The 25,039-nt window shown below is 49.1% G+C and overlaps 4 protein-coding genes across 4 annotated transcripts; 3 read left to right on the top strand and 1 right to left on the bottom strand.

The window, feature by feature from the left end:
* Window positions 1-7,958: 7,958 nt before the first annotated feature.
* Window positions 7,959-9,455, bottom strand: BO88DRAFT_345576 (putative alpha-1,3-mannosyltransferase; the record flags this gene model as incomplete). The annotated part of the gene is made up of 1 exon (XM_025703300.1): window positions 7,959-9,455. One exon carries the CDS (start codon window positions 9,453-9,455, stop codon window positions 7,959-7,961), a length of 1,497 nt encoding a protein of 498 aa, XP_025560725.1.
* A 1,480-nt stretch (window positions 9,456-10,935) lies between these two features.
* Window positions 10,936-13,412, top strand: BO88DRAFT_467208 (HET-domain-containing protein; the record flags this gene model as incomplete). Its single annotated transcript, XM_025711503.1, has 2 exons — window positions 10,936-11,416; window positions 11,500-13,412. The coding sequence occupies 2 exons, from the start codon at window positions 10,936-10,938 to the stop codon at window positions 13,410-13,412; spliced, it is 2,394 nt and encodes a 797-aa protein (XP_025560724.1).
* A 3,866-nt stretch (window positions 13,413-17,278) lies between these two features.
* BO88DRAFT_436997 (ankyrin repeat-containing protein) lies at window positions 17,279-20,963 on the top strand (the record flags this gene model as incomplete). Its single annotated transcript, XM_025709596.1, has 8 exons — window positions 17,279-17,417; window positions 17,493-19,508; window positions 19,559-19,617; window positions 19,664-19,705; window positions 19,754-19,757; window positions 19,813-19,913; window positions 19,963-20,694; window positions 20,750-20,963. 8 exons carry the CDS (start codon window positions 17,279-17,281, stop codon window positions 20,852-20,854), a joined length of 3,198 nt encoding a protein of 1,065 aa, XP_025560723.1. The 3' UTR covers window positions 20,855-20,963.
* A 521-nt stretch (window positions 20,964-21,484) lies between these two features.
* On the top strand, window positions 21,485-24,983 carry BO88DRAFT_369678 (putative UDP-glucose,sterol transferase). The gene is made up of 6 exons (XM_025704149.1): window positions 21,485-21,733; window positions 21,808-22,432; window positions 22,490-23,494; window positions 23,556-24,381; window positions 24,435-24,573; window positions 24,629-24,983. Exons 1-6 carry the CDS (start codon window positions 21,589-21,591, stop codon window positions 24,865-24,867), a joined length of 2,979 nt encoding a protein of 992 aa, XP_025560722.1. The 5' UTR covers window positions 21,485-21,588; the 3' UTR covers window positions 24,868-24,983.
* The last annotated feature ends 56 nt before the right edge of the window (window positions 24,984-25,039 follow it).

The following is a 25,039-nucleotide window of genomic DNA, read 5'->3' as shown; positions in this document are numbered from 1 at the left end:
CCATAAGGCTGACGACGCCATGCCCCAGTCGGCACGCCCATTCTATATCTTGAATGCCTTAATCCTGAATCCATCTTTCAGGGACCAAGGCAGATTGTCCAGAAAGATCAACTCGACGTCGGCGATCGCGCCCTTGTTTCCATGAAATGAGTACCTGAGTTTGTAACTCTCCATTTAGCATAGAGTATGCATACTCATCCTTTGGAAAATTATGTACCTCGGACCTCGAACGAAGTCAATCCAAAGAGAGTCAGCCCTCTCTTCAATGATAAAGTGAGCCATGTGAAGACCTGGAATGAAGGGAGACATCTTTCAGATTGCGGAGTGGGCTGGATTGCTTCGAATATAAGGCGCGGCTTCAATTGGTCGCGTATTTTCCCCCGCGATGTCAAGTAGGACTTTTTCGGAACAATTATCCATATGGTCCAGTAGCTCTTGTCTGGGAGGATCTATGAGAGAAATTTCCGTGTAATGACCAGCCTTTATCTGCTGTGGACGAAAAGCAGAGCCATACCTCTCAGCCATGGTGCTGAGTATCATCTCTGTGGAAGGCAATACCAAGGACCAACAAGCCCCATAAATCGGGTGCGCAGTCCTAGTTTATATTTATTTGGGGGGGAGGGTTATTTATGGAAGAAGTCATCCATGATAGTGATCGCTTGCTTTGTCTGTATTTAGCAGCTGATCGAGCCTTTGAACGCTATGCTCGAGTGGCGATTGTGTTGCAAGATTTATATTATCCCGTGATTTTTGACTGCAACATCGCCATAGCAGAACGGATAAGCACAGCGGTATATTGTAGCTGTTGCTCCTTATGGGCTGTTGCTTGCCTCATGTATTTGGCAATTCGTTCTACTGCTCTGTTAGCTATACTGTAGCCTCATGGATTTATTTTGGTCACTAACCTATAGGTTTCCGATATACAAACTATGTCGCGTAGATATGTCACTCATTGATTGGGGTATCTGTTCGCCAGTACCTAGGGACACCCTAAAGGAGTTCCAGCCATCCCAGCTGTAATTGGAATAGGCATGTGTCCGCCACTCTTCCGCATTTATATGCTCATATAGAAACCTTTGCACGTAATGAGCTTGTTAGCAACTGGTATTGTCAGTTTTGAAAACAACCATGGCTGGACTTCTATCATCCAGTGTTTTCCCCGGGCCCATCAAATAATTTGCGCAGAATGCCAAGGCTTCAGACTGACAGTTCTATTGGCTGGTAGCCAGACATGACATATCGCATGTATACGGGAGGCTTCCACAAGCCATCAGGTTCAAAAAAGGTACTCGCCCACTGGACCCTTGACGCGGGAATTTATAGCTGCCGATCAAACAGATTCAAGATCACAGTAGATTACAAGATCATGGGCCATGTATATACAACCGTAGGGAAGAGATAACATTGTCCCTTCAATTAGGGGCGCCACCTGGAATCTTCGATCTAGCTTGGTTGTAGAGCGATATATAGTGAACGTGTTAGCTAGATAGCGAGTGCTATCCCCAGATCCAGAGCGTGAGTTGCCTGCACAGAACAAGCTTTGCCCTGCACTGATCTCGGAGTAACATTGCCTCGAAGAATCGATGTGATGGTTTGGAGCAGTGTGTTGGTAGTATTCCGTCTTGGACATGTTCCTGCCAGGTACGAGCAGTATCTCTCTGATAGCTCGGTGATTAAACCCGTCTTTGGCTTTTGCTAATTGTGTCGTGCACACGGCATGGGGAAAGACGGTATATGCCTGAAGACGAAGACACAAATGTGGATGAAGATGGTATATAGTCTGGTCAAGTCGAGAGAGGAGACGAGTAGTAAGTTAGCCCAGGCAGCACCATGATGTTGCTTCAAGCAGTTGAACTGTTCTAAAGCCCTTTGCATCAATACCACGTTCCACATGGACTCAATTTGAATAATCCGGATGTGCTGAGGCAATGTTATTGTCCGACTTCTCATCGTTAAGTTTAGGCTGGGGTTTTCATACAGCTCTCTGATAGTGAAGGTCATAAAGCCTCGTACCATTATCGCGACCCACTAATGTGTCAGTACCGCCGAATCAGGAACGCAGTTGCAGGGATGTCAGAACGGTCATGACAGATGAATCGAGGCAGAGAAGGTGAAGATAGGCATTGCCGCCATTCATTGATAATTCGCAGTAAACCGTCATCGTCAGCAAATTACCGCTGCTTGTCATACACGATCACACCCAATAATGAGCCGAGAATTGTCCGGGGTATAAGAGAAAAGATCATAATATCCCATATCTTATTTTTGTAATCCAAGGGTATTTCGATAGCAATAGATACTTGCTCGTAAGACAGGCTAAGGAAGACCATCGAAGGTTGTCCCTAGACAACTAGCACTGACAATGTTCAAGCGAGCCACCGGAAATATATTTTCTTCTTGTCGAATATTTCCCTGCCAGGGGCACATCCTGCGAAATGGATGTTGTGTAGAATTATCCTATCATGCGGAGTAGATGAAGTAACAATCGCCATGGGATTGGTTGAAGCTTCCGAGTTCATCGACCTCACGATAGCGAGTGGATGTCTGTCACAGAATAGTTAATTGGATAACACGGAGTCATCATCAGAAGACTCGAGCATCTTTATCGGATGGAGATGGTCTCCGAGGCTCTTATTGTACGCGCATCATGCCGTTGCCGCAGCGAACCTTACTCGGTAACCGCCGCTTCCGGGGTGCCATGTCTTCTCTTTTATCTTTTTCGAGGATCGTCTTAATGCTCTGAGTATCTCTTCTTACTTCCCTTGGTCCAATGTTTCTTTGTTGGGCTTGCGTGCGTACCGCAAGTCCTACTCCTCGAGGACTAGTAGGTCCTTGTCTGTCTCCGGAGTTCCTAATATCAGCCTTTCCTCACTATAAAAAACGACAATTCGAGATTGAGCGTCCTGCCTAGCTGTTAGATCTCTGGTTTAGTCTATTTCCGGGTTGAAAGCTTTGGTAAATAAGCTGCACACCTTATCACACTTGGAGTGTTTATGAGCTGCTCAAGGCCAGACAAATCGGCCGACAGGGAGGACATGGCTGTTGTAGAGGTATTGATAAGGGCAGAAGCAGTCAGGGAATGATCAGATCTCTGACTAAAAGATTCTTCATCAAAGCAACCAAGACTGTTGTTGATGATTGTTTCTGTACAACGCCCACAGGATAAGTGGAGGTCCATATACTTCATCGTTTCAGCAGAGGGAAGTTCAGACCGAGCAGACGAAGGCTGAGCTTTCGCAGCGACTCCTAGCTGTTCAATCCTCCATCTGGTGGATGCAGTTGAACGAGCATGGGACTAGGTTTGCTTTCTTCAATTCAAGAGAGACATGCTATCTCAAGGTTCTGACATCCAGTGTTTGAATTCATAGAGCTCATCGTCGATCAGCCGTCCGATAAAATGTGTTGTATTCTTATTTCAATTCCAGATCCGCATCCTATGCTGGTATGTGCGTAACTCTCCGGTGTCATAGTTATGGATGGCTGCATCGCTTGCTTATGACAAATTTCGGTCTCAGACATAGTCTATAGTATGAAGAGGCACGCTTTTGGTGAAATATATAGTATGTGTCGTAAATATGCTCAGTGAAGAAAACGACCGATTGCTTGATCTTCCATAGCCTGCGAGGTTGGAGTATCGAAGTGGTGACTATTCCGGGATAGAGATTAAAGATTCGAACCAGCAGAATTAACGTAATAACTGCATATTAACACCATGCATTCGTCTGGTTTGGTGGTAAAAGTATTAACTAACTCCATCCGTTCTTTGACAGTGAGCTCCGAGTGGTACTGATCAAGGATGGATTCAACTTGACGTTTGGATTTGCTGTCTACCAAGAGCAGCTTTCCCATGTTGCGCAAAACGAGATAGCGAAGCATTCCGTGGGCCAAGTCAAATGGAAGTTGATGACCAAGAAAAGATATTAGGGCCATGATTGACCCTTCATTGCTGTTTGCTTATCTTATAAGAAAGGGAGTGAGAATGATGCTTGCCTGACCCCTGTATCCGGTTGTTGACTATCGGGGAGATTGTCCCATGGCTCGGCTTCAAATATGGCTCGAGGAACATGTTACCTGTGACCTCGACATAACCAGGAGAACAGTCAAGCTATCAAAGCTGACGAGGTTGTCTAGTCTCTCCACAGCACCCCAAATGTTCGCCTGCGTTGCTCGTTGGTTCGACCAGTTATTGTTGCCACGACCGAGAACGGTGGTAATCGCAAAGTAGCAGGTAGCAGGTAGCAGGTATATTTGTACAGCCGACGTTTTATAATGAGGACGGTTTAAGGGGATGCAGTCGCGCGAGAATGACGATAGGTCAGAACCGTAGGAAAGAATGGATCGGGTAGGTCTCTCGTTCATATATGCTGAGGTATTCCATATAAAGCAACTTCTCGCGGTCGCAAACAAATGCATCTTTATCCTGGAGGTCAAATATATCGATATTGGCTCATGGAAAGTGAGAAGCATTTGATCTTTTCTTCCCTTGCCGACCTATCACGTAAGTCCGCAAAAGCGCACCACCGGCTCAATCTCCGTTTCAGAGCTAGTTCCGCAGGCTTTAACGCGTATTCCGGAGAGATTTAGACACATTAGCGCTGCTCCACGCTAGATATCCATCGGAAGTGGCTTGGGTCTGCTGCATGGCTAGGAAAAGACGCGCTGCTTGGGTCAACCGGTAAGTGTTACCGTAACTTTGTGTACGTTTCCATGAACTTTCTCATGAAATCTGTTTGTTTAATGAGGAAGTATAGACCCGAATATTAGAGACATTGATGTTGCCTCTCTATCACATAGGCTGGATCGGTGGCCATGCGTGAGGAGGATAGGAGGGAGTTGTGATATTTGTGCAGGATGATCCGTTAAGAAAAGTGGAATATTGAAGAACAGACCGTCATGGTAACACTCGCCAAATGTAGCTAGGTCCATATGCATGTAGCCCATTAGTAACAGACTGGGCCCGGACCTGTGGTCTATCGTGAAGATTTTCACAAAGTGAATCACCCGGTCTCCGTTGCCAGTGTGCCCAAGCCTGTATGTTCTGTAGCCGAAAGACGGTCCGGGCACTTGGACTTCGAGCAGAACCAAAGGCTGATTATCCAGATTTCCATTTACCTCAATGTTACTAGCAAAGAGAGTAGTTTCCTTGAGCCATTCAAAAGTCCTCCAGTCTATCCCGGCCACACTGTGGACGTTAAGGTACAGTTTTTTCAGCACAGTCGGATTGCAGGCGTGATGGTACGCTCTGCTGCTTTCTTCCGAGTCGCTGATGGCGTCGAGTCGATGTGGTAGGTTATAATTGTTTCCTTCCTTCTGGGCATCTAGCTTCTCACTCTCCTCCAGCAATTTCCGTCGCAGTTTTCAAACGCTGAAGATTATCTGGCCGCTGGGTATCGGCATCGATCTTGGGCTTTAGAACCAGCAGTCCTGTGTCTGGAGCGCTCTCGACGTCAAGAAGCAGCATGCGCGGTTCAAGCTTCACGGTCGATGATTAGCGGAAACTGTGAAACTGAATACAATTGGTTCAAAAACTAAGAGAATCAACACCTGTTAGAGTCCGTAGCTAACACAATTATAGGTCTCCCCATAGTTACATACCATCAGGGGTTTCGATTTCAGAAATCGTGCCATGTCTCTTTTTGTGCCTTAGCTAGGAGCCATATCGGAGACGGAGGGAAGACCTACCCCGGCTACAATTGACCCAGCAATGGCCACACCCCATATCTGAATTTAAATTTAGGACTGAATACTGTACTTTGTTGCCCTGCACTCCAGCAGATGACCAACAGCGCGAAGAGGTTGCTTAAGCCCCAGCCGCCAGGTATATCTTGCCCGGTGTACTGACAGGCGACGCCGCTCATCTCAAACCATACCAGTCTAGAAGGTTGGTTTCGCATATAGTCCAGTGCCAAAAGAATAAGGCAATAGAAGTTCTCGTTCTATCCCTCATTTTTCTCATCAAATAGGAAACACGATATAGGATTCACCAAATCAGCAGACAACTCAGTAGAAAGTATATGCTGCAGCAATGAAATTGTACGAAGTCTGAACAGCAGAAGCTGCATGTACAGCGGCATTTCCCATAATGGGCATCATGAGATGGTTATAGGGACCTGGCTGTGGACCTCACCCTCAGCAATAAATTACTAGATCTTAAGACCCTTCCTCTGTTTCCTTTAGGCCGAGGTAGGGCCCCAAAACAAGCACATGCTGGGACATGTCTTGCTCATCAGGCCTTGACCCAGCAGGGCAAAAACCCAATGATCTTAGCGACCGAATGACCTCTTTGTCTAATCTGGTGACCGGCTGCTGTTATTGAGTATATAGATATACACGGTCGCTAAGAGGTCTAATATGCTGCCCCATTAGGACGTATTGTCGGAGAGTGCCGGTCTGGAGTAGCGTCTGTTGTAGCGGAGCAGACATGAAGCTCAACCTAGTCGCCCAATACAGTCATGATGAATAAAGTGTTTTGGGCGAGCTCCATCTCTTTTGAGCAGTCGACGACGGATCAGCGGCAGATCCCATTTCGTCGAGGCAGATGATTATATAATGGTCGGCCGTTATAGTGACAATGGCAATACCAGTCATGGCAGATGTGATTTCGCATCTGACGATATGAAGCGAATCATTCTTCTCGAACTGCTCGGTACCTTCGTCGTGAATCAGCAGCTGTACCGCATTGCCGACCGTTTTTTTAGGGTTGGAAGGATAGTGCACGCGTTCTTCTTGCTTTCAGATCATAGTATAACCCTGACGCCAGCGACGTGTTCGCGACTGTATATAACGACGATCAACCGAATGAGATGAAAGGGCTCTTGTGTCTGTTGTGAACCCCAGTCTCACCAATTGTGAGTTCCAACGAGTGTCTTAATTCGCTTAATATCTGCTCAGGACTAATTAGATACCGTAAGAGTATAGATGAGAGTCCATGGTGGTAGCCAGGAAGGGTCGTACCTGCCTTCACATCAATTCGATCTTTTGAAAAATATAATGGGTTCGAGTGTCTGCAGTTTGTTGCCTCATGACCCGGACCTTGTCACATATGAGTAATATAATGCGTGTCTGAAGGATAGCGTGCATGGTATCCCTGAGTATTTCTCAATATTGCACATATATTGGGATCTTAGACATCATAAGAGAGGAGCAATAAGATTGAGGGCCGTCTGAGGAAGTTGTCAAGATATCTTTGGTATCACGAGGCTTAGTTGACGACTGAAGTCGGTATTGCAACTGATATATCTTGTGCCACACAAGTTAAGCAGTCAGTTTCAAAGAGTAGATGTTGACTAAGGTTGGCAGATATTGAATATATGATAAGTGAGAATTTATGGAGAAAGAAATCGTTCTGAGGGTATCTTTGACCTTTGAGGCAGAGTCATTTGTGATCCGTGTGAGTGGTTAGGAAGATGAGAAGAGGAGAGGAAGAGGGAGCATGACGGGCTTTATATAGAGCAACAAAAGCATTTAATTACTGACTAAAGCTGCAAGGACAGTGATGGAACGTAATTGATTCAATACGGCATGCATGGAATTACGCCGTGGTGATGCTAGTTATTCACGAAGCGCAAGTCAGCTTCGTGCTCTCCTATGAATGTCATGAGTTTTGGGTTATTGAGCAATCAAACTCTTCACATCAATCATTCTATTAACATAGGGAGTCGGATCCCGAACTTCACGCACATGAATTAACTAGCTCTGTTATTTGATATCAAGCGTAAGGGGAGATGAGTTTACACAATATATGCTTCCTTCACTCAGTCACGTCAGCATAGGTCGTATTGTGGTTACGAGACCGAGTCAGCATTTCTACAGCCAAAAGTAACAGCAGACTTTTGACAGGTCGATCGTCACGACGACGCCGGCAAGAAGGCACGATTTCATGCAAAAGCAATGGGTATATCGCCAAATTGAAAACTCCGAGGGAGCCTAGTAGCAACGCAAATCTAAATATTTCAAGGTCAACTTGTACGCACCAGCGTATCCACCTGCCTTGCGGCAGCAATCGACCTCTGCAGCACATCCAACTCGTGCCTCGTAAGCTCCCTGACCTCACCACCGACCATACAACTATGGTCCTGTTTCCTCGCCCCTTTAACCCACTCCGCATCAATCATCCACTTGTCCGGAACCTCATAGACATCCTCCATACCAACCTGTCCCTTATTCTTCAACAAACTCCCGTTATACCACAACAACCGCCCTTTAGCATCCACATGTGCAATCACAAAACTACATACACCGACTCTTTCCTTATCATCAACATTCTCCCACCCAACGACGCCTCCGTAGTGCTTCGAGAACTCATACTCAGCACCAGCTAATTCCAATCCCAGCCACCAGCTCTCCTTATCCCCGTAAGTGATCTTATACGTAGTTTCCTCGCGCACATCGTACGTATTCTGCCAGCAGATATGCAAAAGACCCATGAACGTATCCGGCCTACTTTTGTCGAGCACCACGAGACCCGAGTCTGCTTCTTCGGCGTAATCTTCCGTCCAGACAAGAGAGGCATCCATCTCCTTACTGGGTCGGCGTATCTGATCCCGCCACCACTCGTGACGACCCTCGAAAGCGTGTTTCCATAGGAGACGATCGTGGAAAAGAAGCGCACCTTTGTTGACGAAGGCGTCATGCTGGAGGAGTGCTTCCGGGGGTTGTAGGAAGACAGCATCGGCATCTGCAAGGATAACTTTCTCGAAAGGGGAAGCCAATGCCGCGAAGGGTTTTATGGCCCAACCGCCTGTTTTTAACTTGAGGGTTGTGTCATCGAAGACGGTGAGAATGTTGAGGAAGGTAATGGCGGGACCAGAGGCAGCCAGAGTCAACAGGTGGTTCCGGTTCGTAGGGGAGAGGTCGTCATCGCCTGCGTAGACAACTTGGATAGGCAGAGTAGAGTTGAGGACAGAGCGAAGAGAGGCAATAAGGTGAGCGGCATAACGGAGGGTGTGGTCGCTGGTTGGGATGACGATACCGGTAGATTTGGGCTCGAAGGAAGCGCGGAGGTCTTGTACTGGGTGACGGGAAGATCTAGATTGGTGGGACTGTGTCTGCTTGGGAGGTTGCAGGAAAGGGTATTGCGCGATGGCGACTTCTTCAATCGCGTTGCGTAAGATGGACTGGGTAGTAGAGTCCTGGGAGGTTTCGGCTTGAATGAGCCAGTCGCGAAGAACTCGGTTGCGGCGGCCTAGCTCGCCGAACTTCTCCTTGAAGGGTTTCTGGATGGGATAGTCCGCGAAGTATTGCGATAGATCGGTGATAAGGCTAGTATCTATCGTGATAGCCTCAGCTGAAGATGACTGAGTCGTGGGCTTCTGTCCCTGCCCGAATCCGAGAACTTTGGTCGTTGTTGATGCTGGCGGAAGCAGCATGAAGATGGAAAGTGCAAACATGACTGCGACGGCCGCGAAGATGATCCGAAAGCCTCGCTGGCTTCGGATAGCCGCAAATTGGCTCATGTTGTGCGAGAGCAGCTTTCTGGACTCATCCCAAGTCATTGTGCAACGAAGAAGTCAACTGAGGGAGCATGGGTAGTGTGCGGGAATAGACCGAGCAAGTTCCGTGCAGAGGATTGCTTCTGCCTGCACGGATGACGTTGGCAGCGGGCAAACATGCAAGGCCGGAACCTGATGGGCCTCGCGTCATGACCGGGGGGGATGACATGTTTTTAAAGTGGTGTTTAAATTAATACATCAGCGACTAGGAGGAGGAACGTTTGGCCCCGGTGCATACGTGGATCCCAGTTTAGGATCAAGCCGGACGCCGCTTATCGGGGGCCAGGAAATAAGGGGTACATGAGACCACTGGCAAAAAAAACCAAAGATCATTGCTAATGAGTTGCAAGTCAAGTGGGTGAACAATGGGCCTAGTAGGGCTGAACCCCTCGAGAGGTCCCCTGAGTTCCGTTGATTGTCGGGTCGGCCGGGCATGGATCGGGGGGTCCGGCCAGGCAGACAGACCCTATCGAAAAGAAGCTAAACATGCTTTTTCCTGGCTAAGCCTCTCTGGGCCCACCGATTTAGTGGAGCTTAACCAATGGTTATCTACATTAGTCGATTCGCAAGGCTCGTTTTGGGCTTCGATTACTCACGTGCCAGGCTCCTTTTGACAACTTTTTCGTAGGCTCGATGAGATTTTTGCCGATCGCTGCTCAGGCAGATCCAGCGTTCCGGAGTTTTATTCGACTAAGTGGCCTATCAGTATTTAGTGGAGTGAATTCCGAGCATTTTCAACGAACGAGCACAAATTGGGGGCTCTTAGACTTAGAGGCGTACGTCGTATTTAGCCTTTCGTCAAAGTGGAAGCAAACTCTGTTCTTGCAAGTCCGGTCGGGATGCTTGCTAGCAGGGATAACAAGGTAAGCACTAGACTACAGGAAATTCTCCGTCAACTGTGCTATTTATGGCACTAACTTATCACCCACCATTCCACTATTACGACTTTACGAGAGTTAATAATCTCTGCCACAGTGGCTTGGCAGATATACTGGGAATGGGATTGTCATGCTCGGGTGCAGTTGGACAGTGCACGAGAATGGCGCAGTCACCCGGCGATTTGAAACATTATAGCATAAAGTGTCATGAATATATACGATTATTAATATGTGTAATGCACCACCACATTATGCACATCTGCATTGATAGCAGATGTCTATTTCACACGCAACACAAGATAACTCCACATGTCTGTCTGTTTGCCGAGCCTCAGATACACCAAGATTGAATCGAAGGCAACAAACTGCATCAGTCCATCTGCTGCCATACACGCCTGCCACGTGTCTTCCCTAAAGAGTAGATCATTGTCGAAATCGTCTTTCGGAGACTAAATATCGATTTACCCCACCTCTCCTCATCTGGTGCAGAAAACGAACGTCGTTCACGATGTTTTTCACGTCAATCCTTTTAAACCAAGTCAGGTGCCAATTTCCTCCTAGGGAAGATGCCATCCACCCTTTGCAAAAGATGCGAAGTTCTTTACTTTAGCGCCGAGTCCCTCGCTCGATATGGCTTCACCGAGGTTGGATCAGAATCCAGCGGACCCCATTTGCAATTCCCAGCTGGGCAACATTCCATTCCTATCGAATTCGACTGTCGTGATGACCTCCCCGAATTACCGGCTCTTAGAGCGTCAGGCGAGGCAGGATGCCTATTCTGTCCAGCGCTCCGGAAATCGCTACTGAATGGCATTAGCGAACGTCGTCTTCGCAGCTGGGCCCCGGAAGAGCACGATCAGAAATACTCCAAAGTCAAGGTGGTCAAGGTTTCACTGATGGCGGAATTCAGAGTCTCGAACGACGAGAGAAGTAAATTCGCTGCAATTATAATTGAATGGGATCTTCTCAGACCAGGACAGGATCGATTTGCGGGCGACATGACTGGGCCCGATGGTCTAATTTATTTCAAGCTACGTGCACATTCTGGTAGGCTATCGTCATTTTTTCTTACCATGGTCTGAAGTATATGGGCTTCCAACTGGGATAGTCTGTATGCTAACTGCGATTAGATGACCCCCTTGCACGCTATCTAGGCATCGCATATCCTCATCCCGATCAAGACAGGCTATCCACTGAAAACACAAAGACAATCCGAGACCATTTGACTGAATGCGACCAGCACCATAATCATGCCTCCAGCGTTATCCACCATGGGGAGTCCATAGACGACAGGTTGCCTCTCCGGCTTATTGAAATCACTCAAGACCAGGAAGGGAAAAAGCTACGCTTAGTGGAAACCAAAGATCTGAATAGTCATGGTTCAAACTGTCAAGATGCCTCTAATGTACCAAAGTATGCTGCACTCAGCTACCGCTGGGGCTCCGACGAGTTTCTCGCCACAACTCCCAGCAACCTCCAAGCGCATTACCAGGATATCCCACTATCGCCATTCTCGGCAGATGACCCCACAGCGACTCTACCGCCTGGTTTCAGAGACGTGGTTGACATATGCTGCGCATTGGGCATTTCCTATTTATGGATTGACAGCCTCTGCATCATCCAGAAGGAAACGAGAACCAAGGAGAAGGGTCTTCTTGAGATCCAACAGGACCAGTCCCGACGCGATTGGGCCTCGGAGTCGACCAAAATGCACAGCATCTATATGTCATCATACCTGACAATTTACTTGACTGCCACGGATACACCCCTTCAGAATGTCTTTGATCGACCTGTATGCGGATCTAAATCTCTGGTACCCATTACATACTCCATCGATAACCACCCTGGAATCCACGGCTCGTTCTTCATCGAACCCTCACCTTACACAGGCGAACTGGATCACCTTTTCTGGAACCCCTACCTAGCCGCCGAAGACGAACTGGACTCGTCAGTATGGAACACCCGCGGCTGGACCCTGCAGGAACGACTCCTATCACCACGAAAACTCTACATCGGAGTGACTGATATGCTCGGTCTAGGTTTATTTACCTGCCCCTCACCAAAAGATTATGGGCGCGATGTCGATCTGGCCAAACGGCCCCGACGCCACAAGTCACTAGATAAACTAGAGATCGGCGGAACATCATCTTCGACGGGCGCAGAAGGTCCCGACAAAACCGAATTATACAATGCCTGGTACAAAATCGTGGAAGACTACACCTGTCGCGATCTGACCGTCCAAAGCGACAAGTTACCCGCGGTTGCCGGCATCGCGCGCACTCACGCTTTGGCTTTAAATGATGAGTACCTTGTCGGATTATGGGTCCAGGATCTGGCCTCGGGACTTCTTTGGGCCACCCGTAACGCGATGAGTCCCGGGATGGATCGATGGTTCGGGGAAAGAGAACGTCGGCCAATGATCCCAACGAAAAATTATCGGGCGCCGACATGGTCGTGGTGTGCCAATGATGGGGCGGTTGAGTTTCTTGCAAGTAATCTCTATAATCCGAGACCGGAAATTGAGGTTCTCGGTCACGATATAATCCCGCAGTACGCGGGAGACAGTTATGGGCAACTGGCAGTCGACCAAGGTGACCGGGGGTACGTGAAGCTCAGAGCAAAAATTAGAGCGGCCCGTATGGAGGCTCGCTTTCAGCCAATACCAGAAGGCATGCTGTGGGCTTTCCCCGGTCTGAAGAACCGTGATCCCGAGGAGGAAAATAAAAAGTTTCAATTGCGATATGTCCATGTGGCTGACGGTACTAAAGGGAGTCATAGTGAGACTATATTCCTGGATCATGCAGGGTGCTATCTTGACGAACAGGAAGTCTACCTGATGATCGTATCGAGAGGTGATGGAAAAGTATGGTCGGAGCCTGTAAGGTACGAAGATGGGGTCCAGTCTGCCGGGTTGGTGCTGCTGAAGTGTCCGAATCAGACGAGAATGGAGTTCAAGCGGATTGGCTTCTATGAACATTTCTATGATTTTGGTCTTACCCCGGTCTTCGATGATTGTGAGCCGCAGACTATCTATCTGGTCTGATCCATGGCAGCCCTTTGCGGGAATCAGAGACGAAGCTTAGTAGACTAGATATTATCATGTAAGACCTCCATAACTAAACCTGTTTCAACGGTTCCTTAGAAGCACCTGCTTGCTCCACCAATCCCAAAATTGCAATCTATGACTTATGACCTTCTTCGGTGAATCAGATGATGACTGAAGCTTCTACCATTATACATAATATCCAGGTATCACAAATGGACTACAACGTAACCGACGAACCAATAACCAATGACGGATATCCTTGACGAAGTACCCTTCATGCCTTCGACTGGCTATCTGAAGATATAGACAGGTAGTCCAATGCATCTGCAAAGCTCCCATCCGAGCTGGCAGGACTGCCGGGCTCTTGGAGCATATCTTCCTGTCGCGAGTTGACTCGGGAAGGTAAACAAGAGAAAAATCCAGCCTCCATCAGACTGTCCAGCGACTCATCCACCGCTGGTCGCTGATTAATGATGTTCAGCAGCTCATCGAACGCAACCGCCAGCTTTTCCGTGAAATCGGGCCGCTGACGCAGGTGATCAGAGAAATCCCCATTGGCATATTGATTGTCATACTTCGCCCGGAAATGGTCAGTTCCCGCGAGGATGTTAATGGTCTCCAAATCAGCATACAGCGCGACAATCTGCAAAAGATTCGGTCCCTTGAGGCGGGGACAAGCCGAGTACTCATGCCAACGATCAAGGATCAGCCGCAGGACATTGTGGCTGTTATAGGTGATTGCAGTCGTAAGAGGGGTCGAGTCATCGACAGCAGTGGCGTTGATATCAGCTCCATATTCCAGCAGAAGCATAGCAAAACTGGGATTGTTGATACGTGCCGCTTGGAGGAGGGCAGTTTTGCCATCTGTTCCAGAGGAATCTACCTCTGCTCCAAAGTCCAAGAGGCTCTTGAGCAATACGACACTTCGAGAATTCCGTGCGGCACAGTTGAGAGGGCTCCCTTTTTTCACTCCGGTGAACTTGGCGGTATCGGGATATGCACCGGCTTCCAGGAGAAGGCGAACACTGACAGTATGGCCTTGAGCCGCTGCATTTGATAAGGGGCCTGAAAGTTGCACATCCATGATATTGGGGTCAGCTCCCTGACTTAGCAGAGTGACGATCGCTCGAGTGTCCCCTCTTGCCGCTGCCCAAGCTAGTGGAGTCCGGCCCATTGCATCAACAGCGTTGATATCCTCAGGATGTTGAATAATCTCCTCCTCCAGGTTGTTCAGGGATATGTCTAGGATAATCTTGTGAGTCTGGGTAAAATTGGAGTTCTCTATGAACTCATCTAAATATCCGCCTTTTGTTATCGTGCGAAGAGCCTTGACGGCATTATCTGGCAACCCCCCTTCAAGAAGGAAATGGCAAGCTTTGTTTTTCGGGCTATTGTCGCTTGCGGCGATGGGTCTGTAGTCTGGGTCTGCGCCAGCATGAATAAGGAACTCACAAGTCTCATATTGTTTTCCGTACAGCGCCCATCGAAGGACGGAATATCCTCGAGTAGAACTTATGTCCCGCGGAGAGGCGAGCCCATGAGTAAAGAGATATTTTAGGCCCTCAATATCCCCGTTGAGAGCAAAGTTCACGCACTGCGCGCTGTCCGGTACTCGTCTCAACGTATCCAACTGCAACAGTGATCCAACATTAGGCTGATAGCCCACCTGCATTCTAACAATTGTGGACGACCAGAAGCCGATCGGGAACCAGTACTCCAGGCTGACTTGACTTGCTCGTGACTTTTGGCAGGTATCGAGAGTACATCTCGGACTAAAGGCGGGAACTCCAGAGTATCCGACAAAAAGCCGTCCAACAACCCGGTCAAGGAATGCAGGCGTCGCTGACTTCTTCTCACGATGGCATGCGCAGATGCACTTTGGTCCGCAGGTAACGATGAATGGTGCGACTCTCACACCGATACCCTCCGAGCGCGGGGAAGCGGGTAGCACGGTGGGTTTAGATATCCCTGGCAGCCTTCGACGAGGTTGAGATGCAATGTACGACGAGCCCACCTGGATGGTTTGGCTTTCACTAACTTGAACGGCCTGCTCGCGAAGCATCTCTTCTACCCTTGCTATGCGCTCGTTAACTGCCACAAGAGCGCCGCTAAAATGGTTTTGCAACTCAACCTGTTGCTGCTGCATTGAATGTGCTGTTATTGTAGAAAACGACTCGATTTCCAGACGGATTTTCATCATATCATGCCTAGCATTCGAGGTCAGCTTCGGCGATAACCCACAATGTAAGACAATCCCATGTTAGGATACTGACGAGTTTGAAGCCCCGAGCATGATATTTAAGCTGCTCTTGATCGTTCGAAGATCATCTTGCAGCACCTGTAACTTGGTCTGCTCCTCCTTCCGCCAGGAAAGAACCAAAGATAAGGGCACTCGCCCCGCACGACAGACAGCAGTGAGTTTGCAAACAATAGCCTTCAGCTCATTCAGCTTGGTATTTGCCTGCTTCAAGAGGTGGGGAATGGAGGATATTTCCTTCTCTAGGAAGGTCTGCCGCTTTTTCACCACAAAGGCAACTTCCAGGAGGACTACTTCCAGATCAGCAACCTCATTGTTGACAGCGTGCAGCCTACCAGGAAGACACTTGTACAAAGATCGTAGTTCCGACAACTTGGAACAGACTTGAGCGGCTAATGTTGCAATCGCAATAACGCTGGAACTGATCGATAGTGGATCCATGGTTGGCAGCCGACCGAAGGATGAGCCGCCAGCGGAGTGAGCAGAGGCCGCAGAAATTCCGGGAAAGGAGTCTAACATTGGAGCCCATGACATTAGTGGTAGAGAACAAAAGTACCGTTCATCTGATGTTTACTGGTAGCGGAGTTCATTAATCCCGCTCTAGCAGATTGGGTTCAAAACCGAACTTGGCCGGTATCACAGCGGCTCGACAATCCAATCGTCAACTCCAGTCGGGTAATATTGAGTAACGTAGTTGTACCACAACGCTAGCTGGGCTTGAGTTGCTAAGGAATCTCTATTATGAGCAACAAGAGTCTGCGCCTTTTCTGGTGGATTCTGCTCGAGTGAGAGGCTGGGGTGGCAGACTGCTGTAGCAGTGCTGATAGCACTTCTTGTCCTCCATCCTTTCGGATCACATTATGAGAAGCCAAGTGGTACAAATTTAGGTTCAAAAAATGAATTACAGTATTTGCGTTTGGGGAAGCCTTCCCACTTCTAAGTCTGTTCCGGATTAAGCTTCAGTCAAACGCGGATATTCGCGCCATTCTCGTAGAGTGGCTAGCAGTATACGAGCCTTGGCTACCACGGCCACTCCAGTCAAGATCTCCCATCTGCCCGCAGTCACCCCGACTACGGATTATCGGCTGATCCCGTGAATAGCGCGATGGTCGGCTACTCTTCTCGGTGCCTATATCTCTGACAGCTACTGTTCTGTATGTTTTTTGCCATCTGGTGCCGAGAATACCACAACTACGGGGATGAAGCGTGTGTTCCTCCTCGGCTTCCTCCGAAAGTTATATCACCAACATCCCAAAAAGTATCAAGCCAAGATAGCGCAAAGGATGTTAGGGTACTGACCTACCTTTTATCAAGCAATGATGCAAGCTACGTAAAAATCCGCGAAGACACCAAGAAGGATGCGGTTCGAAAAGCCAAGAGAGGTCATGTAGCACAAGGCTTTGGCCTACAAGAGTATCGCTGCTTCATTCTCTTTTTAACTTTCCTTCCTTTGTTACCCCCCTTTTCACAACCGTTTGTTGTCTCTTACCTTCGCGCGCCTGTACTTCGGTCTGCCCCTCAGTTGTGAGACTCCCGTACAACACATCGCAACTCTCTCTTACTCTCCCTCATTCAATTCTTGGGTGATTCCGCCTAAATTTGCAACATGAGGTTCGGTCGAAATATTCACCTTCATCAAGTCCCAGAATGGGCGGAGCATCATGTTCCATACAATCGGCTCAAGAGACTGCTGAAGATCGCTGTTGAGAAAGCTACAGAGGAGCAAACTCGTCCCGACTTCTCAGGTTCGTTACTTGAAAGAAACTCAAAATTTTGATGATTATGTGTCTTAGCTTTATACATGTCTTACCTTTTAATAGATGTGCAATCATGCCTAGACCTGGGCATCGCGGGTCATCTTCAGTTTCGCAAAGAGCAAGAAAGCTATCTTCGAAAGCAAGCAGAAGAGATACAGGGCCATTACCGCATAAGCCTTTTCAACTTCGATACAACTACGGCGTACAAGCTTTCCCGGCTTGACATTGAGATCCTTTGTCAATCGCTTTCTAGGTTAACTAAGGAAATTTCTCAACTGCAGCGATACCAACGGTTGGACGTTGAAGCGGTTTCTCGTATCCACACAAAGATTGATAAATATCTGGGTAGGGAGAAAAACCGATCTGCTGGACGAAATGATCTGGACACATTCAAGGAACAGAATCCATCGAGGAAAGCTCTGGCTCGAAACCTTGGATTATGGATTGCTCATCTACAGGAGGCACTTTCAGATCCCAGCAGCAGGCCGGTCTACCCACAATGCCCACTTTATGAGGCACTCCGGCAAGATCAACCTTCAATCGTGGTTTCTATGGTAGATGAGTCCTTACAGCAGAGCAAATCATCAGCGAAACCATTTCTCTTCCATCTGCTGGAGCTAGCGGTATATGAACTGCGACCCAATACTGTCTACACTTTACTTTTTGATGTGCTGCCTCAAAACGATATTCCCATTCAGGCTGCATTATTGAATCGCTTGTTCACGGTTCTGGGTTTCCGGAAGATGCAACTATCGGCGCCGTATTCCTGTATACTCTTTTGTAAAATCCGAGATCTGCTCTGCCAGGTGATTGGGGAGCTAGGACCCAGATCAGAGGAGGTTCTGCTCTCAGAAGATACTCTCGGGCGCTTCCCTCTGCACTATGCCGCTTCATACGGTCTTTTGTGGGAGTGCGTGGCAATATTTAATGTCGCTAAAAGCTGGAACAAGGCTTCCAAATGGCGTCTGATTATGCATACTGACAATCAAGGCTGTTCACCTTTGAGGTATGCGGTTGTTGGCAACCATCGAGACGCCGTTTCATCTATTCTGGTCTACTTGGAAAAAGTATTGGGTGCATCCTATAATGACGACGGAATAGCACCATTTTTCAATCGAATGCTATTTACTGCTTTGTACTACGCATATGACGATTTGCTCTCGATCATCTCGCGGGCTTGCCCTCGCTTCTGTCAGACGCCTAGGACCTGTGAAGGGGCCGGTCCGCTGCATATCGCCGCGCGTACCGGAAGGGCAGATCACGTCGCTCAACTGTTGGAAACCATATGCATCGCTGAGGTGAACTCAGTGGAGCCAATGTATGGTTGGACCCCGCTAATTGTCGCCTGTGTAGAAGGTCACCAGAGTGTTGTCGATGTGCTTCTCGAGCATGGAGCCGACCGGGGCCTCAAGGACCACCGCGGCTGGACAGCACAGGAGCATGCCGCTGTTCGGGGACATCTTGCCTTAGCAAAAGGAATAGCTGTGCCGTCCAAGTGGGAGGCAGGCACCAATGAATTAATTGCCGCATCATTGATGCAGCGGGTTTACAATTTTAAGGCTCTACATCAACGGTCGCAACTGGTGGTCTACCTTGGTAGCCTGCAGGATGGAAAGCAAGTCAACCCTTTCGAGCTTCAAACGCCATCACTTAGAAGAAAAGCCACAAGTTATGACCTTGCACTAAAATTTTCTTCTCCTGGGAATGACGCTGCCCGTCAGATTAACTTGTCCTTGCTCGGTGACACAGCTAATGAATCATTCATCTTCGAGCTTCCAAGTACGGACGAGGCAAAACTGCGCCTAGAGCTCCTCAATTTAGAGGATGATCATGACGGTCAAGCACGGGTGCTTGGTGGTAGTACAGCGTTGCTGATGGACGATCTCAATATCTTTGGTGAGAACCGAGAAAGTTTGGTGCGCGAGAGAACTGTTCCCATTCTCGAGGGCAGGTCATTCCAAGCTATAGCTACGGTGACCTTCACATTTCTTATCATCAAGCCATTTCAGCATCCCAACATCCCCTCTGTGAGAGAATGCTTTCTCCGTCATGACGACTTCTGTCTCGTAGGACATCGAGGTAAGCATGCAGGATGAGGTGTATTTGCGATCGCCGCTGACAAAGTACAGGCTTCGGACAGAATGTTGCCGGGCATGACTACTTACAGTTGGGAGAGAACACAGTCGAGGTGAGTTTCAGTTCATCTAATCAAGATATATGCTCACTGTACCCAGTCATTCCTATCAGCTGCCAGTCTGGGGGCTTCTTTTGTCGAGGTAATGTGGAACTTCTCTATCCTAATTTACTGGTCTAACGTGATATAGTTCGGTATGTTATTGGCTGTCTAAAGTTTTAATTATCATCATGTACTAATGTACTTCAGATGCTCAATTGACCAGAGACCTTGTACCTGTTGCATACCACGACTTTTCCTTGAGCGAGTCTGGGACTGACGTCCCAGTGCATGATGTGACTCTAGACCAGGTTAGCAGGATTTTACTACGCACTACATGGAATTCATCTAACTTTATAGTTCCTGCATGCGAGCAAGATACAATCCCCGATGGGGCATCGAACGTCCATCTTGGGAAGCAGAGCCCACCATAAGAATACACGCTCCCGGTCTCTTACCAGGGGCTACGAGCAAGGAGCGCAACAAATGCAAGAGAGGATGAGGCACACGGTAGACTACATGAGCAAAGGTTTCAAGCCCAACACCCGAGGCCACGTTATTCAGGACTCGTTTGCAACCATCGAAGAGCTACTAACCCAGCTACCGGAGAACCTTGGTTTCAACATCGAAATCAGTGAGTTGTCCCCAGGTCTCATCTCAGAGAACATTGCTGACAATGATCCAGAATACCCCCGACTCCACGAAGCCACCGAAGCAGGAGTAGCCCCAGTAGCGATCGAAATCAACATATTCGTGGATAAAATCCTCGAGAAAGTATTCACTCTGGGGCACAGCAGAAACATTATCCTGTCCTCGTTCACGCCCGAGATCTGCATTCTCTTGGCATTCAAACAGCAGACCTACCCTGTCATGTACATCACCAACGCCGGAAAACCCCCAATAACAGACAGAGAGAAGCGAGCCGGCAGCCTGCAAGCTGCAGTGCGGTTTGCCCAGCAGTGGGGCCTCAATGGAATTGTTCTGGCCACCGAGGCATTGATCATATGCCCTCGGCTGATCGGATACGTCCAGCGGTCGGGGCTCGTGTGTGGCTCGTATGGACCACTCAATAATATCCCGGAGAATGCACAAGTGAGTTATTAAACCCGGGAAGTAATTCGAAATTATACTAACGCTACCTACGTAGCTCCAAGTCGATGCTGGCATCAATATTCTGATGGCCGACCGGGTCGGGCTTATTGCCAAAGCACTGGAGGATCGGGATGGCGATGATCGGCGATTGAAGAACTAGCGGTTGCTCCGATCGGGTGCATGAATAGTGGCGGCATAGATTATCAAGAATTTAGAGATCTTATGAAATGATTTCAAATAGGTATATCCTGTATTTTCCATCATTTTAAATGGACTTGATCTTTCCATGGAATCTAAAGAGTGTCTGGGAATGCCGAATGTCCACTGTGGGATATTCGCCGTTTCGGACCGCGGCGGATGAGGGTGGAGGGGCCCCGAACGGTGCCGTCGATCGTCAGCGATAAGGTGGTGATCCCAGGGGAGGATGAAGTCATGGTTTAGTGGAAGATCTCTAAGCAGTAGCATGTTTTTAGTCAGTCGTGGCTAATCCGAATAGCTTCGGAATGGGCAGACTACTCGGTGTACGTTGAGCATAAAGGACGAGCCTCAGAAAAGACGCAAGAGCCTAGCCTAGGCCAATTTCCTGGGAGGGACAAAGGCAGCTTGAACCCTGAAAAGGGCAGCTCCACTGGTTCGCCCATGCGATCATCCGTGGGTCTCCCTCATTGCTCTGCCATGAAGCATTTCGACTATGGCGTCACCAGCCGGGCCTTCGCCAGGGTTCCTTTTGACCTCAACTGTTCACACTTTTTGCTCAGTGTTTTGTGCTTGTGGCTGTTCTCTCTTTCCGCATTTATTCAGTTCCTCACCAATTGTTCCTGAATACATCAACGAAAGTCTCAACATCTCCTATTGGCCGCACATGGTCGACTCGGTCTATCTCTGCCAGCAGAGATGCCGCATCAAGATGGCCCAACGGCCGACGACTGGCCCGAAGAGCAGTTCGCCCGACAAACCACCAACAGCACCGGTCATGGGCGGACTCCTCGGCGTGCGCATTATCGTGAGAGGGGACTCAACACTGGAGTCCGGGTAATGGGTGCGCACATTCTCTATCCCTCTAAACTCACACTTCCCTCAATCCCAGCTACTAACTATCATGAATTCCACTAGACAATGGCCGCCTGGACATCAAGATCCGCGAACGCAAACCCTGGGTATCAAAAATCATCAAACACCTCCAACAGCAACCCGAACCGCTCCGCGAAGAGCGCAAACCATCTGTCTGCCTCATCGAAGACGGGAAACCCCCCTGCGCCCTAAAACTCAACATTGTCATCCAAGTCGTCGGCTCCCGCGGCGACGTTCAACCCTTCCTTGCGCTGGGCAAAGTCCTCAAATCCCACGGTCACCGCGTTCGTCTCGCCACCCATCTCGCCTTTCGTGAATCGATTGAGCATGCGGGTCTCGAGTTCTTCGATATCGGCGGTGATCCGGCCGAGTTGATGGCGTTTATGGTGCGGAATCCGGGCTTGATGCCGCATATGAGTACCTTGCGTAGTGGAGCTATCCCGCGCCGGAGACGCGAAATGAAGGCCATCTTCTCGGGATGTTGGCGCTCGTGCTATGAGACGGGCGATGGGACTGGAATGCATCATATTCCGGACGATCCGTGGAGTGAGACGGCGGATTATCGTACGATGCCGTTCGTGGCGGATGCTATTATTGCGAATCCGCCGACTTTTGTGCATTTGAGCTGTGCTGAGAAGCTGGGTATTCCATTGAATATGATGTTTACGTGCGTATCCCCTTTCAATATACATGGTGATCGGATGAGCTGATCAAAAGGGTGTAGAATGCCCTGGTCGGCAACACAGTCTTTTCCTCATCCGCTGGCGACTATCCGCACAAAGAACACGAAGCCCTCCGCCGCTAATTTTGCTTCGTATGCCATTGTTGAGATCCTCATGTGGGAGGGCCTGGGAGATCTAATCAATTCTTTCCGAAAGCGCGATCTCGGGCTGGACCCTTTAGACGCTATTCGGGCACCGAGTATCGCACACCGATTGCGCATTCCATACACTTATCTCTGGTCACCAGCCCTCCTCCCCAAACCCGGAGACTGGGGAGACAATATAGACATTACCGGCTTCTCATTCCTGTCTACCGCCTCAGACTACACACCCCCCGACGATCTAGCCAACTTCCTCGAATCCGGCCCTCCTCCGATTTACGTCGGCTTTGGCTCCATCGTCGTAGACAACCCGGGCTCACTAACGAAGAAAGTCTTCCAAGCCATCCGCGACAGCGGGCAACGGGCGGTTGTCTCCAAAGGATGGGGTAACCTCGGAGCAGACGAAGACGAAATCCCAGAGAACATCTTCATGATCGACAAATGTCCACACGACTGGCTCTTCCAGCACGTGTCCTGCGTTATCCATCACGGAGGAGCGGGCACCACAGCCGCCGGGCTAGTACTGGGTCGTCCGACCATCATCATCCCGTTTTTTGGCGATCAGCCGTTCTGGGGCTCGATCGTGGCTCGCGCTGGCGCTGGCCCGCTGCCTATCCCGCATAAGCAGCTAACGGCGGAGAAGCTAACGAAAGCGATCAAACAGGCTCTCGAGCCAGAGACGTTAGAAAAGGCGAAAGAAATAGGAAGAGATATGCGTAAGGAGCGGGGGGTGCAAAATGCCGCTGCTAGCTTTTATCAACACCTGGATGTGCAGACTATGCGGTGCTCTCTCTGTCCAAATCGGCCGGCTGTATGGTGGGTGAAGCATTCGCATATCAAGCTGAGCACATTTGCTGCGGCGGTGTTGGTGGAGACTGGTTTGATTAGTCCACGGAATGTTGTCCTGTATGTTCTGTGTAGTTTATCTCTTGTGCATCCGGGGTACGTGGCTAACGGAGCAATACAGATATCGTTCACGCGAATACGACACCAATCGAGATCCTAGGGGACCATTGTCAGCCGGGGCAGAGGTTCTCTATGGCATCGTCTCGGGTTTCGTCACCAGCATCGCGGAGGCGCCTAGCGGAATGCGAGGCATATTCTCGACAACACATGAACGTCGACTCCATCACAAACATGATTGGAAGAAAGGGCTTCATCCTTCCTATCTCGATAAATCGTCCTCTCACCGGCACCGCCGTGGGCGAACAGAGACGTCTCTCGATTCGGGTGTCGGGGCTGATGTGATCCCCAATGGTGACAACCAACGTTCAGTATCGGCGGATCAGAACCAATTTGAGAATGGTGAGCGCGAGCAACCCTCCTTCAACGAGAACCCTCGAGGTTCAATCGAATCCGACGAAGCCTATCATTCCGCTGGGGAAGATATCAACCGAGATCAGGCTATTCCCGACCGACAGCAAAATGGAGACGGAGCCACCAACAGCCCCAGCGGTGGTGATGAATCATCCAGCCCGCACACAAGCAGCTCTGACACCGAGACGTTCGACACAACGGATGATGATATGGGCGCAGAGCTTGATCTCGAGCGAACCATTACTCGTTTGCGAACGAGGGAAATGTCTCATACAAAGGAGATCCTAGCTGAGACGTCGTATCATAGCGCCCGTGCGACAAAGCATGTTGCGAACTGGCTTATTAAATTGCCTACGGATCTGACTTTGAGTCTGACGAAGGGGTTTCACAATGCCCCCAAACTGTATCATGATACCTTGGTGGAGGATTCGCCACGAGTGCTTGGAGTGAGGAGCGGGTTCCGCGCTGCTGGAACGGTATGTTCTCTCGGTTCCTGCGAGAAATGAGAGGAGGTTGCTGATGAATATAGGAATTCACGCATGGATTCTACAACGGCATTACCGGACTCGTCACACAACCTGTGGTCGGGATAGAAAAGTCCGGTGCAAGGGGATTGCTGACGGGTATTGGGAAGGGCATAGGTGGTGTCTTTTTCAAACCCACTGCTGGTGAGTTTCTCCCCGACAAACTTGGCGATGTCAGAGCTAACTGAAACCTACTTAGGCCTCTGGGGTTTGGCAGGCTACCCACTAGAAGGGATGCACAAGAGTCTCCGCAACTCGCTCTCGAAGAGCAAGACGAAAGATATACTAGCTTCGCGTATGCAGCAGGGTATTGAGGAGATGTGTGCGGCTACAACGCAAGAACGATCTGCGGTGATCCAGAAGTGGCACGAGTTGCAGAGGGCGGGGCTGGGACATATGAGTGAGCGCGAGCATGAGCATGGGCATCATGGTTCGTAGGCAGATATACCCAATGTATTATTATTATTATTATTTTGCTATTTTCTCCGTGTGATGTACATTCACGTTCTTGGTGTATAGCTATGTAAAACAAATGTATACTAGGTGTCTATGGCTGATAACGGTTCTTCGCGATATGTGATTGATAAGATAGGAGACTTTCGGATCATTT

This window comes from Aspergillus vadensis, assembly GCF_003184925.1.
Source record: "Aspergillus vadensis CBS 113365 unplaced genomic scaffold BO88scaffold_19, whole genome shotgun sequence".
Taxonomy (NCBI): domain Eukaryota; kingdom Fungi; phylum Ascomycota; class Eurotiomycetes; order Eurotiales; family Aspergillaceae; genus Aspergillus; species Aspergillus vadensis.
Note: the sequence above shows the minus strand (reverse complement) of the source record. Positions and strands in the feature narration are given on the sequence as shown.

What these genes read in the sequence shown, in the direction of transcription:
- BO88DRAFT_369678 (XM_025704149.1), top strand. Translation starts at nt 21,589, where the DNA reads ATGCCGCATCAAGATGGCCCAACGGCCGACGACTGGCCCGAAGAGCAG. An exon ending in AGTCCACGGAATGTTGTCCT is followed by an intron (nt 23,495 to 23,555) that starts GTATGTTCTGTG and finishes GGAGCAATACAG; the next exon opens with ATATCGTTCACGCGAATACG. An exon ending in GGTTCCGCGCTGCTGGAACG is followed by an intron (nt 24,382 to 24,434) that starts GTATGTTCTCTC and finishes TGATGAATATAG; the next exon opens with GAATTCACGCATGGATTCTA.